This window comes from Phlebotomus papatasi, chromosome 4, assembly GCF_024763615.1.
Source record: "Phlebotomus papatasi isolate M1 chromosome 4, Ppap_2.1, whole genome shotgun sequence".
Taxonomy (NCBI): domain Eukaryota; kingdom Metazoa; phylum Arthropoda; class Insecta; order Diptera; family Psychodidae; genus Phlebotomus; species Phlebotomus papatasi.
Window position 1 is genome coordinate 981153 of NC_077225.1, and position 17881 is coordinate 999033.

The window sequence follows — 17881 nt, forward strand, 5'->3', positions numbered from 1 at the left end:
TTGATGGTTCAATAATCCCATCATTAAGCAATGCTGTGACTTGATTTTTGATCTCATCTGTTTGAGAATGAGGAGTTCGATAATTTTTGACATAAACCAGTTCATTTTCAGTGTACTTTATTGATTGATCATAAAAATTATTAAATGTAATTTTATCTCGTTTTAGGCAAAATATATCGTTAAAATTTACATAAATTTCTTGTATTGAATCTAATGCATATGCTGGTATATTCTAAAAATTAATTTCGGTAAATAATCTGTTTTCATTAAAATTTTCTTTATCGTGTTCCAAAATATGAAACAAACGTAGAGGCATAATTTTGGGATTATAATTTTCCAAAATGACTTCCTTTTCTGTTGTATTCAAGAATGATACTAACGGGTTATTGCTAACTATGGTACTCGACGCATATACACCTTGCTTTAATTCTTCTCCCAAAATGATAGAATCTTCTGATAATACCGCATCTATTCTTCTCACGACTTCGCATCTTGGCGGCAGAATAATAGTATTTTTTTTCAACTCTATCATGCAGGGGTATAGATACAGTTTCACTCTGAAACGATAGATGTAATAAATGACTGTAATAGTCTATGTTGCATTGAAAGAACTTCAGAAAATCTCTTCCCAGGATCCCATCGAAAGGAATGGAAAAGTTATCACCAATCAAGTGAAACTTATAGTGAATATCACATCCTGATGCCATATTTAGTCTGATATTGCACGTCCCTAGGGATTTGATATTTTCTTTACCGACTCCTACAAAATCTACTACATCGTGAGGATTTCGAGTAACGCATTTTTTTAGTTTTTCTAGTTTAAATAGAGATATATCCGCGCCTGAATCTACTAAAAAGGTGCAAATTAATTCACTTTCCTTTACATAGAATTTGACAAAATTTGACAAGGCGAGATTTATTGAATATATCGATGTTCTCGATTCACTGCCCCCGGCTGCTGTATTGCTGGGCCAGGGGCCACAGCGTTTCCCACATGGTTACAACAGCCGTATGGACATTGTATTTGAGAAGTACTTTGGGATCCTTGAATCGCGCAAACACGATGATCATTTTGATTTGTATTATTATGATCGCGAAAATTACCACGACCTCGGTGTCCTCGAGAGTAATTTCCTCTATTTTGGGAATTGCCTCTATAATTACGACAATTGTTCGACGAATTATTGCCTGACTGTCCATTTCCGCGACATTGATAATTTCCACGTCCTTGATTGCCATTTCTGCCTCCTTTAAACCCACGGGCATTTTTACCTCTATGTCCCTTGGTTTTTACGAAGTTTATTTGATTCGAATTTTTAGGAAGTGAGGCTTCTACCTCGTTGGCCATTGATACGACTTCAGCAAAAATTTCAACTCTAGATGCAATAACAACAGATTTTATTCCGTCTTTTAATCCATGTTTAAATGCATTTGCTGCGGCGGTATCGTTTATGGTACGAATAATAGTAGCATTTTGTCCATTTTGCGCCGTAATTTGAACGTTAGACAATTCAAAAATTATTTTATCAATTTTTTCCGCGAAGTCTTGTATTGAACTGTTACCCTGCTTTGCTTGAGCCAGTTCCTGTGTCAGCGTAGATACTGTTTTTTTAATTCCGAATCTATCAAAAATTAGTTTGTTTAATTCTGTATAGTTTGATACGGTAGTATAAGCAGACGCATTCTTCGCTTTACCTTTTCATTTTGTATTCAAGACAAAGTTAAGTAGAAGAATCTTGTTTGGTTCATCAAGAGTGTCATAATAATATTTGACTGCAGATAGAAAATCAACGACCTTGTCTTGGTCACCAGAAAAATCTGGGATTATTTGAGCTGCGGTTTTAATATCGAATGAAGGCATGTCTGTTTTGTTATTTTGTTCTAGAGTAGGAGGAATTGTCAGTGTATTATTAGATTGAAGTTTTACTGCATCAATTTTCGCTTGAATTTTATCAAGGAATTGTAATGTCTCGTTATATACTTTTTCTTCCTTGTCGACACGTACCTTAAAATCATTCAATAATTCTGATTTTATAGATGGCAATACTATTAATTTTGCTGTTAAAAACCGATTATGTAGTGTTTGCAATTCTGTTCTTTTATTATTAGCATAATCACGTGTATAATTTCTATTTGAATTATGTTTAGAGAAATTGACTAATTCTTGTTTTATTTGATTATAAGTTCTATTAAAAGTTTCTATTGCATTATCAATTTCGTCCCCCATGAAAAATTAATGTAGGTTATTTATTTTGAAATCGAAATATTTTGTTTATCTTACTCAACACTTAAATTGACCCAATTATTTCTTACCTAATTATACATTTTTCGTCTTACGCAAAATAATGTCGAATTACTGCTTAGCATTTTTCTTGTATCTCAGCAAACGGTGACGCGCGGTGATGAACTCCGGTGAACTGCATTCGCGGTGTGCCGAAATTTCTGATGTCAGCATATTGTTGTCAGGTAGACTTTGTTCTGCGAGGTGATGACCGCTGGGGCTGTTGACTTCTAGACTTGTGCATTATCCACGTTGTCGATACTCTTTCCAAGAGTCTGGATGATTATCTGCTTTTTCATCTTTCCTTCAATGCGGGACATACACTTTTTGTAGAGATACTGCAGCAGGAAGTTTAGAGTAACTGCAACCATGATGATGAAGATGTCTTTCTTAGAGATGAACGCATCGTCTTGAGTGCGATGAGTGCTTGTCGCATCCCCACTGGTAGCTTGGGTTATAATAATCTCTTCCTTTGATTCGCTGCCACCCATTTTTGGATATTAAAGGATCACTGCTTTCTTGAGAGTCGATCTATGCACTTGAAGATCACGATTGTGATTACTCCCATGAGTAGAAAAACTGTGAGCACTATTCCAAAGAAGTGGAGCAAAATTTCCTTAAGGTCTGCTAGCGGCTCTTCTTGTCCTTCCATCCGGTCTTTACATTTTTATAACCTTTATTAAGAATTTTTTATTCACTTATGAAAACTTTTAACAATTTCTTTTTACACGATCGGCATGTAAAGTCCACATTTGATAAGGGTTCGATCAAGACTGATTTATTAGGTGAACATTCTCGGGGGTTGGGTAACCTACCGAGCGCGTCCCCAGGTGGCGGATAGGGGAACGGCTACTTATATAGTATTTAGTACTGTAGTAGTAGTTAGTGTAGCTATAAACCGGTTAAGGTACGTGTTGGCTATGTGCGTCCACGACAAATTCTTTCTGGCAAAAACTACATCGCGGACCAACCCAAAAACCCAAGCCAAGGTTGAACAGCGACGCCGAGGGCTGCATGGTCAAGGGGGTGCTTGATCTTTAGTTGCGAACTCTGGATACCAGGCAACCTCCAGTTTAATAGTTGCCTTCCCGTGGTAATGCGGAGCTCTGCCGCGGGTGACTGTCTTTCTCGCGCTACTCGTGGGACCACATATGGAGCACAGTATTGAAATTCAATCTGAGTCTGAGTTTTCAGACGCACTCATTAACCAGGACGATGATACATACCTATCCGAAATCGATGCAGCGACTAACGCCGCATCAAACCTAGCGCTCTCAGACGGAAGCGACAGAACGCTTCTGAAGGAGGACGAGGATATGGATACAGACATCGTCCCAGTTACTACGGAAACAGTGTCCAACACTGATTCTACTATGGCAACCTCGGCGGGGAGCGACAGAACTCTTCCCAATGACACAGCCAATACTAATGTGGAGAACAACACCCAAATGGAGGGAATAGACTTTTCGTTGCCTAGGCAGCAAAGGTCTCCCCGAAAAAGGAAGTTCACCACATCACAAAGGAAGCAGCTGCGCCGTCTTTTAGACAGTGGTGTAGAATATGACGACGCTGCAGCGCAGGTGCTTTCCAGACCTAGACCTTCGCCACCTGCTGTCTCGGAGAAAAGGAAACGGAGCGACAACGCTACGCCACCGGAGAGCAGAGACTCTAAAAAGCCTAAGGCGAATACTTCCTATGGTGAGGTTCTCAAGACCTACAGGGTGTCTCTCATCCATAAAGAACACCCGGTACAGATGCTCACCAGAGAACAGATGAACTTACTTGAAACAGCTCTGTCCGAGGAAATTATTAATATTCCTGAGGGGGGGCCCAGGGTACAGTTCAGGAACTGGTTCACCCGTCCGGGCTGGGTGATGGTTGACTGTGCAGATGAGATCTCCGAAGGATGGCTCATGGGCACGGTCACTTCGAAGCAGCTTGCGGTGGGGGTACCAGTGATTGCGGTGAAAGGCGACGATATGCCAAAAACTGCAGCATGCACAATGTGGATACCGGCAGCTGATAAAACGCCACCGGCATCTATCCTTGAACGGATCCGAAAGCAGAATGATCTGCAGACGGAGAGATGGAGAATTCTCAAGGTCGACTCTGACGAGAAAGGGCGTACGATCGTCTTGTCTATTGACGAGAACTCCATTAACAAGCTAAAGAAGGTGAACATGAAGGTGTTCTACCTGCTCAGGCAAATTGAAATCAGGCTGAAAACTGGTGGAAGAAAGCTGAAATCCAAGCTTGATAAGAAAAAGAATGCCAAAAAGACCTTGACTGTGGATAAACCGAAGGAGCATGAGGCGAACGAGGCGAGTAAGGACAAGGCTTCAAAGCCGAAGTCTATACAGGCGCCGAGGGCTGCACATGCCAATCCAAGCGGTGATCCCACACCAGGGTCAAGCAAACAAAGGGATGTGGAGGTGAGATCGTCATCCGGACCCCGATCTACGGAGAGGGATAAGGGACAGATGTCAACACCAAAACGCCCTTTTATTGCCACCAAACCATCTTACCAGAAGAAGGCTGGGTTGGAGAGAGCGGCTGAAAGCTCAACTTCAAGGCCACGCGGGAAATCAGGAGATGGTGGTAGACAGGAACGGTTGAAGGTTCCTGATAAACGATGATGGCACAAAACAAACTCCGAGTGCTGCAGATAAACCTGCAGCACGCTAAAGCGGCGTCAGCTGTTCTCAATAGCTGTTTCGCCAAAAATGCATTGGATTTTGCTCTGGTTCAGGAGCCTTGGGTTCTCCAAGGCTGTATCCGGGGCATAGGTAGTAGGGTAAGTGATATTCTTTGTGCCGTACATGATGAGAGGCTGAGAGCGTGTATTGTATATAAGAAATCTATTAACATATGTTCTATCCCAGAGTTTTGTTCCCGAGATCTAGTAGCAGCCCTTGTGGATGCTGATTGCGGGAGCAACAGACGAGCATTTGTTATTTGCTCTGCATATTTTGCTGGAGACGAGGACTGCCCTCCCCTACCTTTAGATCGCCTTATCGACTACTGCAGCAGGAGGGGCCTCGGCTTCATTATTGGGTGCGATGCAAACGCACACCATACTCTATGGGGGAGCACCAATATCAACGATAGGGGTGAGTCACTATTACAATTTATTTCTAATCATGGGCTTGAAATTGCTAATATTGGGGATAAACCAACTTTTGTAAATAGGGCGAGAATGGAAGTCTTAGACTTAACTCTAACTTCCAATCGAATGTTTAACAAAATTAAGAATTCGCACGTCTCTGATGAACCTTCCATGTCTGATCACAGACACATCAATTTTGAGATTGAAGTGTCTCGACTGAACGACCAGGAAGTACGTAGAAATCCCAAAAGAACCAACTGGGCAGTTTATAAAGAAAAACTAGCGGTTGGACTACAGGATTTTAACAATAATATCAGAAGTCCGAGCGACATTGACAATGCCATTGAATATACTAACAATTTAATTATGGAGGCATACCTCCAAAGTAACAGACCTCTTCCAACTAGAACTAAAAATACAGTTCCTTGGTGGAATTCTGAACTTACGAAGCTACGCAAAAAGACTCGTAGGCTCTTCAATAGAGCCAAAAGAACGGTGACTGGGAGACTTATAAAGCTTCTCTGACATCCTATAATAAAGCCCTGCGGAAAGCCAAAAGGGACTCATGGCGTAAATTCTGCGATGAAGTAGAAGACATGCCAACATGTGCTCGTCTGCACAAATTTCTTTCTAAGGACAATACTGTTAAAGTTGGCCTTTTGGAGAAACAGGACGGCAGCTATACTGAAACTCTCGGAGAAAGTATGGATATTATGGTGCATAGACATTTTCCAGGGGCGACAGTAATAAACATTGAATCAGAGACGACACCTGAAACTGCATACAGACCGCAGCGATCTGACTTCAAAATGTCACAAAAAATTTTTACGCTTGACAGAGTGAAGTGGGCTATTAGGTCGTTTAAACCTTTTAAAACCCCAGGGACTGATAATATCTTTCCGGCACTGCTGCAGCATGGAGCAGACTCTCTAGCTCCAATTCTATTAAAGATCATGAGAACTAGTCATGCTTGGGCATATATGCCTAAACCATGGAGATTGGGTAACGTAATCTTTATTCCTAAGGCAGGTAAAAGGCCGAGAAACAATCCTAAGTCTTATCGGCCAATAAGTCTTACATCTTTTCTCCTCAAAATTATGGAGAAAGTCATTGATAGGCATATTAGAGACGATGTTCTACCATCTAAACCGGTACATCAAGATCAACATGCATATCAAGCAGGTAAATCCACTGAGACCGCTCTTTTCGCTCTTGTAGATCGAATCGAGAAGGCTTTGCAAGATAAAGAAGTGTCTATAGCGGCTTTCATAGATATTGAAGGCGCTTTTGACAACACATCTTACGATCGTATTCACCGTTGCCTTAACAATAGGGGCGTTGACTCCACAACTTGTCGATGGATAACGACGATGTTGGGGAGTAGAAGGATCGTAACACAATATTTAGCTCAGACGACAGCTTTTTCTGCAACTAAAGGGTGTCCACAGGGAGGGGTATTGTCTCCCCTTCTCTGGACACTGGTTGTAGATGACTTGCTGACGAAGCTAAATGAACAAGGTGTAGCCGCCCAAGGCTATGCGGATGATGTGGTTATTCTAGCAGTAGGGAAGTTTGAAAACACCCTCATGGAACAGGTCCAGAGAGCTCTTAATACCACAGGGACTTGGTGCAGAGAGCAGGGACTAAGAATTAACCCAAAAAAGACAGTAATAGTCCCATTCACCAAAAGAAGGAAGCTCCACTTTGAAAGGATGCCACTTATGGATGGTGAAACCATTGAAATTTCTAACGAGACCAATTATCTAGGAGTAATCCTTGATAGCAAACTTGGCTGGAAATCTCATTTAAATAATGTTATAAACAAGGCCCATGCAGCACTTTGGACCTGTAGAAGGTACATCGGCCAAACATGGGGCCTAAATCCAAAACTTATGCGTTGGATATATGGAGCAGTTGTCAGACCTATCATCACATATGCATCAAGTGTATGGTGGCGTGTGATAGAGTTGAAAGGAGCTCGGACCAGTCTTACTAGACTGCAAAGATTGGCTTGCCTGTTAATAACAGGAGCAATGACAACGACTCCAACCCTTGCTATGGAAAGGATGCTCTCTATGCCTCCTTTGCACATACATCTAGAGGTGCAAGCTAAAGCTTCTCTTATCAGATTGCTGGCAACCAGCAATATTAGGGTAAGGAATTTGGACAATGTCCTAATCAATGAGATTAGCAGCAATCCAATCCTTTCAATGGTGTCAGACAAGATGACACCATCCTATAGAATTGACAAACCATTCAATATTCTTATTGCAGAGGGTTCTGAATGGCAATCAATTCATAATAGCATTGAGCACAGTGCTCTTGTTTGGTACACAGATGGGTCAAAAATGGATGACTCGTCGGGTGCAGGCGTGTTTGGACTCCGGCCTAAATTCAAGCTGCACATACCAATGGGTAAATATGCCACAGTCTTTCAAGCTGAAATAACAGCTATCTGGGCATGTATACGGGAAAATTTACGGAGACAATATCAGGGTCAACGTATCTATATTTTATCTGACAGTCAGGTCTCATTGTTAGCTCTAAAGTCTGATAAAATAACATCAAAACTCGTCTTGGGCTGCCTGGAGTCTCTCGTGACCCTGGGCTCTAGTAATAGAGTCACACTTGTGTGGGTATCGGGGCACATGGGGATTCCTGGTAATGAAGCCGCCGACGAGCTTGCAAGGAAAGGGTCAAACTCTCCTTTTATTGGACCAGAACCTTTCTGTGGCATTTCAGACGCCACAATTAAGAAAGAAATCCATACATGGACTCAAGCCAGGGAAGCCGAACACTGGAATAACAGTACAGGGCTCAGACAGGCCAAGTTATTCCTAATAGAATGCTCCGAGTCGCAAACTCGGGAGGTCTATAAGATGAGTAGGAAAAAACTCAGAGAATATACAGGGCTAATGACAGGACACTGCCATCTACGAAAGCATCTGTACAATATCAAAGTTTCACAGGAGTACCTCTGTAGATTCTGTGGAATGGAAGATGAAACGCCTGTACACATCTTATGCTATTGCGAAGCAGTAATGTGCAGAAGGCGTGTACTTCTAGACTCATATGTGCTTGAACCACATGAGATCTGGAAAATTAAGCCGGAAAAGATTCTAGACTTCCTTAAAAGTCTTAAACTGTCTGGCTTATAATTCTTTACAGGGTTTTCTACAATAGGACTGTAAGGCCGCGGTAGAAGGAAGCGATGAACGTCTCCACCCATGTACAAATCTACATCTACATCTAGGTGAACATTGAACATACAATGCAGTTATGCATAATTATACAATACATATACAATACAATACATTCTTATGCTACAATACATCGTCATTTACTCCAAATACATAAGTTAGTGCTTGTCCTAGAAGTCCTCTTTTTTTTCTGCTTACTTCATGAATTTTGTCAATCTCCTCGATTATTGATTCTGCTTTGTGCTGAAGATGTTGCATGTAGTTATTACAACGCACATCTTGTGTAAATTGCTCAGCCTTTTTGCAGGCTTCCGAGGTGTTTTCGTACGTGTCCCATATCATCTGTTTATCATTTAGAATCCTTTTATAAGGATAAGTCACATCAATTCTCAGAATTCCTCGTTTCAACCTTGCTAGTCCTAAGTCCTCAACATAGAGTCCTGACTGAGGCTCTATAATACTGTAATTGTGACTCTGTGCAGCTCCTAGTGTAAGAAGCGCCATTAACATAAACAGTAACGTTGACTTCCAGGAGTTTCCTCTTGGTCTAGATGTTCTTCTTTGTGACTCAGTTTGACTGAAATTGCTTGTTGTGGGTTGAGAATCTGTTTCCTCTTCTGGTGTCTGCTCAATCGGCAGCTTCACCACCTTCGTAATTGGTCGACGCCTTACTCCATCCTTTGTTTTAAGATCTACAACTCTGTTTATGCCATCTGCTCCTGGGTGTATCTGAGTTACCCTTGCAAGTGGCTAAGGTTGCGGAGGAGTGATTTCGTCTATAATAAGTACAAGGTCCCCGATGCTTTCACCTTTTGCCACTTATGGCGCTGTTGAAGTTGCTGTAGGTAATCGCGTGACCATCTTTTCCACAAATCCTGATGTAATCTTGTTATTTTCTTCCATCTTCGCACGGGGTTGTCCTCACAAACTTCTTCCTCAGGGGGTGCTAATATTTGCCTTCCGATGAGGAAGTGTCCCGGCGAAAGGGCAGACAGATCTTTCGGATCATTTGATAATGGTGAGATTGGTCTGGAATCCAATGCTGCCTCTACTCGTGACAACACCGTTGCAAACTCTTCATAAGTTAAGATTGTTTCTGACAGAAATGTCTTCAAATGCCTTTTTGCCGATTTTACTGCAGCCTCCCATAAATCTCCGAAGTGTGGGGCTCCAGGAGGTATCAAATGCCACTGAATACCTTGTTCAGCAGCATATTGTGAAGCACACTTTGTTGCTTCTTTGATAGCCTTATTCATTTCCTTTTCCAAGACATTTTTGGCTCCCACTAAATTTGTCCCGTTGTCACTATACACGTGAGTTGGCTTTCCTCGGTGAGATGAAAATCTCTTGAATGCAGCCAAGAATGCCTCCGTAGTTGAATCACTTACAAGTTCCATATGAACAGTCTTTGTACTGAAGCATACGAAAATTGCAATATAACTCTTGCTTGTTACCACTCCTCTCAGCCTTGAGGCCTTTGTAACAAAAGGCCCAGCAAAATCTACTCCACATGAAGTGAAAGGAGGAGATGGTGTTACTCTTTATTGAGGAAGTTCTCCCATTAATTGATTTGGCGCATGTCTTTTCTGTCTAAAACAAGTAATACACCTGTCAGATGCAAGTTTCACTGAGTTTTTCGAGTTCGGTATCCAATACTTATTCCTTATGTAATTCATAGTTAAGGAAATCGGTCCGTGAAGCGTAACATGATGTGCTTCTCGGATAATCAAGCTTGCCAGATGACTTTTTTGTGGAATCAAAATCGGGTGTTTGGCATCATATGCCAAGTCCGATTTGGCTAGTCTTCCTGCTACCCTTAGAATTCCATTTTCATCTAAGAAAGGATTCAGAGACAAAATCTTACTGTTTGATGCAATAGGTTGACGTCTGCTTAATCTATATATTTCTCGAGCATAATGCTCGGCTTGCAATGATTTGATTAAAAACATTTCTGCTTCCTTTAGTTCCTTTGTAGTCAAACACCCTTTTGCATCTTGACGTCGTCTAAGGTTATTTATGAATCTCAAATGATACGCAGTAAAGCGTACTGTTTTGGCAAATGAATGATATTTGTTCAATAACTCATTGTGGTTTACTTCCATGTCTGGAATCTTTGATTCAGCCTGCATAACATCGAGAAAGTTGGTACTATCCACAAAGGATAGAGGAAACGCTGCCGAAGTGGCTACCATAATTTGTTCTTCAAACTTTCTCAAGTGTTCCAGCTCTTTATCAGCCCAATAATCCTCGTGTTGGCTTAACCATGAAGGTCCTCCCCACCACTTTCTGGCCTTAATAAGCATCGACGGACATAATCCGCGTGAAATTAAATCAGCTGGGTTTTCATCTGTAGCAACATGTTTCCATATTCTCTTATCCGTGGCTTTGTGAATTTTCTCCACGCGATGAGCCACGGAATTTTCCCATTCTGAAGCATCTTTTAATAACCATGCTAGGACTATCTTGGAGTCTGTCCATGCATGAAACTCAATGTCTGGTATTTGCAAAGCCTTTGCAGTTATCTGCATGAGTTCTGCGAGTAACACAGCTGCACAAAGCTCAAGTCTTGGAATCGAAATGGGCTTGCCCAGTGGCGCAACTCTTGTCTTTGCCGCTAATGGCATTATCGTCAAGGTATCCTTGTGTTCAACTCGTGCGTATACAACTGCACCATATGCCTTTTCAGAGGCATCAGCAAATCCTGGAGCATAATTAAAATACCTTGGTATCCTAATGTTCTCTATTTGTGGCAGCACTGTCAAAAACTCGAGCCAATCTTGAGCAATCCGCCTGGATACAGGTTTGTCCCAAGATTTTTGATCTATAATTGCTCTTTGCATTATGAGCCTGGCTCTGATAACCACTGGTGCTATCCATCCTATAGGATCAAAAATTGATGCGAGGTCAGACAAGATTTTCCTTTTTGTTATTAGTCCAGGCTGAGGACTTTTTAATTTTGGATCCCAAACAACACCCAATGTTCTTAGAGTGTCCCTTTCCGTCAGCTGTAAGTATTTTGATTCTATCTGATCTTCTGAAAGATTCGCGAGTAATTCTGGAGAATTACTTGTCCATTTTCGCAAATTCATTCCACCTTTTTTAAGTAATTCTATCAACTGACTTTGTTTCATGAGGGCTTCTTCGACTGTATGTGCTCATCGATATAAAAATCATTAATTGCATTGACAGCAAGTGGAAATTCTGATCCTTCATCTTCTGCGAGTTGGAATAGAACTTTCACCGAAAGATATGTAGCTGTGTAGCCCAACGAAGTGAATGATGCGGCTGGTTGTGCAAGACTAAATTTTTATTCAATTGTCAATATATTAATTAGCGAATGAGGGAAATTGGAGTAAGGAATGGTGTGGGAAGAAGGTGGGACTGGAATATGGGAAGAAAGTTGTAAGGGGTTTGCAACATTTTCCTCCTCATACAAGGAGTTTCCAAAGGAAACAAATGTTAAAATTGTGAAAAAAATGGAAATCGTATTGTAGTAGATGGAATCGAATGGAAATCGTAGCGTAGTGGGTGGGATGGAATACAATACAAAAGTTGGTTAGTATTAGAAATTTTACAATACATTGGCTTTATAAATTGAAGTTAAATTTACCCAAATCGATATTAAATTTCCTGTATATAATCATTCATAATTAACCCTTATTTATCAAAAAATAATAATTGAATGTATTATAGATTTCTTTTGACATTGTTCAATGATATCTACTTATCATTTTATTTTAATTAATTAATTTATTTTTTAATACTTTTTCTTCCCCTTTTTGAAGTAGATTATTCCTTAACTTTTTTTTCATTTTATATTTTTTTTCTTTTTTTTTAATTTTTACCCATAAAATGAATTGATCCCTTTTATAAATGATACAAAAGTAACATAAAAATGAATAAAAAAAACCCTTTTTTTAAATAATATAAAAGTAATTGGTTTACCAAAAGTAGCTTTTCTATGCAAATATATAATTTTCTATAGTGTGATATAATTTATTCTTGGTACTTGTTGACGGAGAGATGGATCTACAACTACGTTAGATGAATCATTTACAGGTATATCAGGTGGTTGCGAAATCGATGGCTCAGTTATTACTACACTTTGGCTCGGTAATAGCGTAATCTGTGGCGTTACTTGCACATTAGAAGACTGAGACTGTAATTAGACTCGGTTTTCTGAACAGATGTTTTGGAAAATTTATATAAGGAATAAACAATTAAAATTATCACAAGTACAGATAGTACTGTAAGGGATGGAATTAATATGTTTTTGTTATCTTCAAGTCCATCAAAATCCGAAAATGTTTCCTGAACTTCTTCAATTTTATTTTTAAATTCGTTGTTCGTTTTATTAAAATTTGCAAGTGTTCCGAATTTGTACTCGAGGTCAGAGTTACAGGGGTATTATTCATAAAATATTCTTTAAAAGAAATTTGCCTAAATTTTAAATTTTCGTGAAAGACATATGGCGTTGAAGAAAGAGTAATTTTCGGAGCTGCATGAAGCTGAATGCCTTTATCATTTAAATAACAACCTGTTCTCAGTTCGACTACACCTTTTCTCTCTATTGTACGATATACAGGATTTCTATCCATTCTGCAAATTACTTGAATTTTTGTTGGCTCTTGAACAATATACAGATATGTGTTACGATTTAGATAAATCCAAATATTATGGTCAAATTCGTAATTTGTCAAGACACAGTAATCAGATTTATTTTTCAAGATTGATACTTCACAAGATGGAACTATTGACGAAAAGAGTATACGTGCGTTACAGATATAGAGACTATTAACTTTAATACATTTTTGAAACTGAATATCCGAAAAGAGAGTGTATTGTTCCTGCAGAGTATCAATCGCAATATATTTGTATTGTAATTTGGCGATATGACTACGATTTTCTTCACGAAAAGGTAAAGCAAGGATTTTATGAAGTCTAAATTCCTTGTTCTCGCACAATGGAATATTTACCAAAGCTGCGATTTGAGTTTTATTAGAAATTATAAATAATTTTGCCAGATTATAAAACTGTGACACTGATAAAGGAGGTAACTTAAAATGGTCCGGAAGTCGAAACATTACTTCTTGAATCGCTCTCTCTAATTTTGTCGGGGACAACAAAAGAGGATGACATTTCCCATAAGTGGTTGCAGTAATTATTTGTAACAAATTGTTCAATTCATGTTCAATGTTTTCGGATCCTATTTGAAACTCAATTTCTGCATCGCTAAAAAGTTCCAAAATCGATATTTTTGTATATATATGATTCACTCTTTGCGAAAGTATGTACAATTTTAGAGCTAATTTTGAAAGTACTTCTCTCGTATTATTTAGTTTCGTAAGAGTGGAAGTAATGAGGCTTGTCTGAGTATTTACAAGATCACCCATTCGCATATTTTCCTTGTGGACAATATCTAATTTGAATCTCGTCTCTTCAACATCTTCTTCGGCTGCGGTGCCAAAGAGTAGCTTGCTACCGTGACCTATTAAATTCATTAAGCCACGCTTTTGCCTACGGGGAGTTAGAAGATGATCAACAATTCCAAAAGTTTCCTTAATTTGACCTATCCTGGTGTTAATTCTTGCCTTAAAATTGTTACAATCTTTAGTATCATTATGCAGCTGAACACATGCATTTACAACCCTAATGTTATTTCTTTCTAAACTGTTTATATTAAGTTCTAAATCCGGAAAATGTACAGTGGCGACGATTGTCCAGTGTCCTTCGGTAAGACAAGTCTCTCCTAATTCCTGAACGTAAAAATTTCCTGAATCCTGTATCTGAGTGATCATGATTTTGTCTGTCGTATTTCCGTGAGCTCCCGTACCGACCCCAAGGAGTATAAACAATCCCGCAACTACCGCAAAAATAATTTAATATCGGATAAAATAAATGAAATAGATTTCAGCAATGAAATCAATTTAAAGATTTAAAGGAAAATTATTCTTTGAATTTAGTTAACAAATTGTTGTGAAAAACTTTTTCTCGATTGCCAATTCGGATTGTAGTATTCAAGGGAGAGTTTATCTTAGTAATCACGTATGGTCCCTTGCGCCTGGGTAGCAGTTTAGAGGACTCTCCTTGTCTCGGAAGTGACTTATTTATAATGAGTACCTTATCTCCTATTTTAAATGAAACCGGATTTAAGTTAGAATCGTAATACTCTTTACTCTTTTGCTTGTTTTGGCAATCCTTTCCAACGCGAGTCTCTGTGTATACGAAAGTTTCCTTCCTAAATTGGTTATATAATCATCAGGAGTATAAATTGGTACACCTTCCTGAGAAATCAAAGAATTCATATCAAACTTTTCCCCAAATACTAATTCGTGTGGGATGTAGTTGTGCGCCTCATGAACAGAGGAATTGTAGGCCGCAACAGCCTTTGCGATCCACGTATCCCAGTCTTAAGAATTAGTGTAAATACGCAGATACTCTCCAAGACCTCTGTGTGATCTCTCAACTCCCCCACTCGTCTGAGGGTGCCAACTACTAGCCTGTATCTTCGTGATTTGTAATAAACGACACAATTTCTTAAAATTGCCTGAAGCAAAACAACCACCTTGATCTCTGCATAGCTGAATTGGGACCCCATACAGACAAATAAACCGATCTGCGAAAGCTTCCGCGACCGTTTCTGAACTTTGATCTTTCAAGGGTACCGCGACCAAATATTTCGTAAGGTCATCGTACACAGTCAAGATGCATCTGTTTCCATTTTGTGTCTCCGATAGTGGACCTACAATGTCTAGACTGACTTCATAAAACGGATGCGGGCTTGACGATGTAATAGCAATTTGCATTCGCGTGTTTCGCCGGATCTTATTTTTTTTTGGCAGGCTTCACACCGTTGGACATATCTTGAAATTATACGTCTCATATTTTTGAAAAAATATGATTGCTTGATCCTCAGATATATACCCTTGATACCCCGATGTCCAGCAAAAGGACTTTCATGAAAAGTTTTAATGATATTCTGAATTTTGATTGGATCTTGTAAATATTTAATTTTCTGGAAATACATATTGAGATCAATTTTAGATTCACGAAAAATATAATTCATAATCCGTCTAATAATATTATATTCCAAATGCTTTATATCCAAATTCGTTTTATCTAAATTTATTATTTGAATTTTGTTATCTTCAACAAATATTTTTAATTTATAAAAAGCCATGAAAAGCGTTTCATATGAAATTCGTGGTAATGAGGGCATCTTCATCAAAATTACAAGACTCATTTGAGTCTGATGTGTAAAGATTTTAAAAATTTCTTTTGAGTTTAAAACTGAATTTAAAGTGGAATTTTCTATATTTGGATAATCATCTGGACAACTATCCTCGGGAATAAAATAAAATATATTTCCCGATTGATTCGGTTTTAAATTTTCAGACTTTATTTCCTGCAAAACTTTGGGAATATCTATATCCCTTATCGATGAAAAATGTGGATATGAATCAACGGCACTTATTTTTGCTGATTTGGATTGTGCCCGTGTTACGACATTGACATTTTCCTGATTAACCTGCGGTATTCTCGATAAAGCATCTATTATAAAATTATTTGTATCATGCCATATATATCTTAATTTTCTCTTATAGTCAAACAATTAATACAAGTTAGTAATTTTTTGCAACCCCCAATTTGTTTAATACTTTGCCTCAGCATTCACTTTTGTTGCAATAAAATGCTTACACAAGTAAGCTAATAGAGTTGCTGATAAAAAGGGGTGGCAAAGCGTCCGAGGCTGCTCGAACTCCCGAGAAAGAGCTTTACGTAAAAAGTCATTTTGCAAAATTTTCGAATGCGTATCAGATTGATATTGAATTAAATTTGTCTTTATGGAAGAAATCCCTTAAAATTCGTTGAAAATGCCTTGGAGAATTCCGCTTTGTTTGACCATCAACACGAGCTCAATTCAATTAAGAGAAAATCGTAAACAGAAACCGCGAAAAAAATCATTCAAATAAATTTATTTTATTATATTTTAATCCCGAAATATTAATAATTATGGCACAATCATAAATAAAAGGATCAGAAATATTGCTGTTTTGAAATATAGGAAAGAAATAAAGTTCAAATAATGATTTAATTGTCTATAAATCACCACAAAACCATCTTGAAGTTAAATTGATTGTGAAAACTGCTCTCTCTTGGAGTTCGAGCAGTTAAAATTGTTCAAGAAGAGGGTTTCAAAAAATCATTAATCTTCCAATTAATTAATTGACCAAATCGGGTGAAAATAAGGCTTTAACCTTGAATAATTCAAGATGGCGATTTTCCGGTGATAGGTGTCTAGGGACGAAATGTTCAGCTGGACTACCTCCATAACATATCCAAAAATGAAGGAAATCGTCAGGGCCAATTTTTTTTTAAATTAGAAAAACCTCATTTTTTGCCTATTTTTGGGGGATAGGGAGCGTATGAAGGGGGAGGGGGAAACAAAAAATTACGTTCGAGGTAATGTCATTTGAGGTGGGGTCACCGAAGACCGGAAGTCGATATCTCCTACCGTTGATTTTTTATATGGGTCAGAAGACTGAAAAAGTGCGAAAAACAGTATTTTTAAAATAGGGCTATTACCGTTACTTTCCCGATCCATTACCGATTGTGACCGATGCAGTCGGGTTCAGAATTGAAAGAACTTTCAAAAATGTCCAAATTTGTCCAAATCCGTTGAAAATTAGGCCCTCTAGGGTAGTTGACCTTTGACCTTGAATAACTCAAAATGGCGATTTTTCCGGTGATAGGTGTCTAAGGACGAAATGTTCAGCTGGACTACCTCCATAATATATCCAAAAATGAACGAAATCGTCGGGGTCAATTTTTTTTAAAATTAGAAAAACCTCATTTTTTGCCTATTTTTGGGGGATAGGGAACGCATGAAGGGGGAGGGGGTAAAAACAAAAAAATTACGTTCGAGGTAATGTCATTTGAGGTGGAGTCACCGAAGACCGGAAGTTGATATCTCTTACCGTTGATTTTTTATATGGGTCAGAAGACTGAAAAAGTGTGAAAAACAGTATTTTTAAGATAGGACTATTACCGTTACTTTCGCGATCCATCACCGATTGTGACCGATGCAGTCGGGTTCAGAATTGAAAGAACTTTCAAAAATGTCCAAATTTGTCCAAATCCGTTGAAAATTAGGCCCTCTAGGGTAGTTGACCTTTGACCTTGAATAACTCAAAATGGCGATTTTTCCGGTGATAGGTGTCTAAGGACGAAATGTTCAGCTGGACTACCTCCATAACATATCCAAAAATGAAGGAAATCGTCGGGGCCAATTTT

General features: G+C 38.9%; 1 protein-coding gene across 1 annotated transcript; it reads left to right on the forward strand.

Annotated features, from left to right (window-relative positions):
• Positions 1-4913: 4913 nt before the first annotated feature.
• On the forward strand, positions 4914-8545 carry LOC129808452 (uncharacterized). The gene is made up of 2 exons (XM_055858230.1): positions 4914-5075; positions 6302-8545. Exons 1-2 carry the CDS (start codon positions 4914-4916, stop codon positions 8543-8545), a joined length of 2406 nt encoding a protein of 801 aa, XP_055714205.1.
• The last annotated feature ends 9336 nt before the right edge of the window (positions 8546-17881 follow it).

What these genes read in the sequence shown, in the direction of transcription:
- LOC129808452 (XM_055858230.1), top strand. Translation starts at nt 4,914, where the DNA reads ATGATGGCACAAAACAAACTCCGAGTGCTGCAGATAAACCTGCAGCAC. An exon ending in TCCGGGGCATAGGTAGTAGG is followed by an intron (nt 5,076 to 6,301) that starts GTAAGTGATATT and finishes GCACTGCTGCAG; the next exon opens with CATGGAGCAGACTCTCTAGC.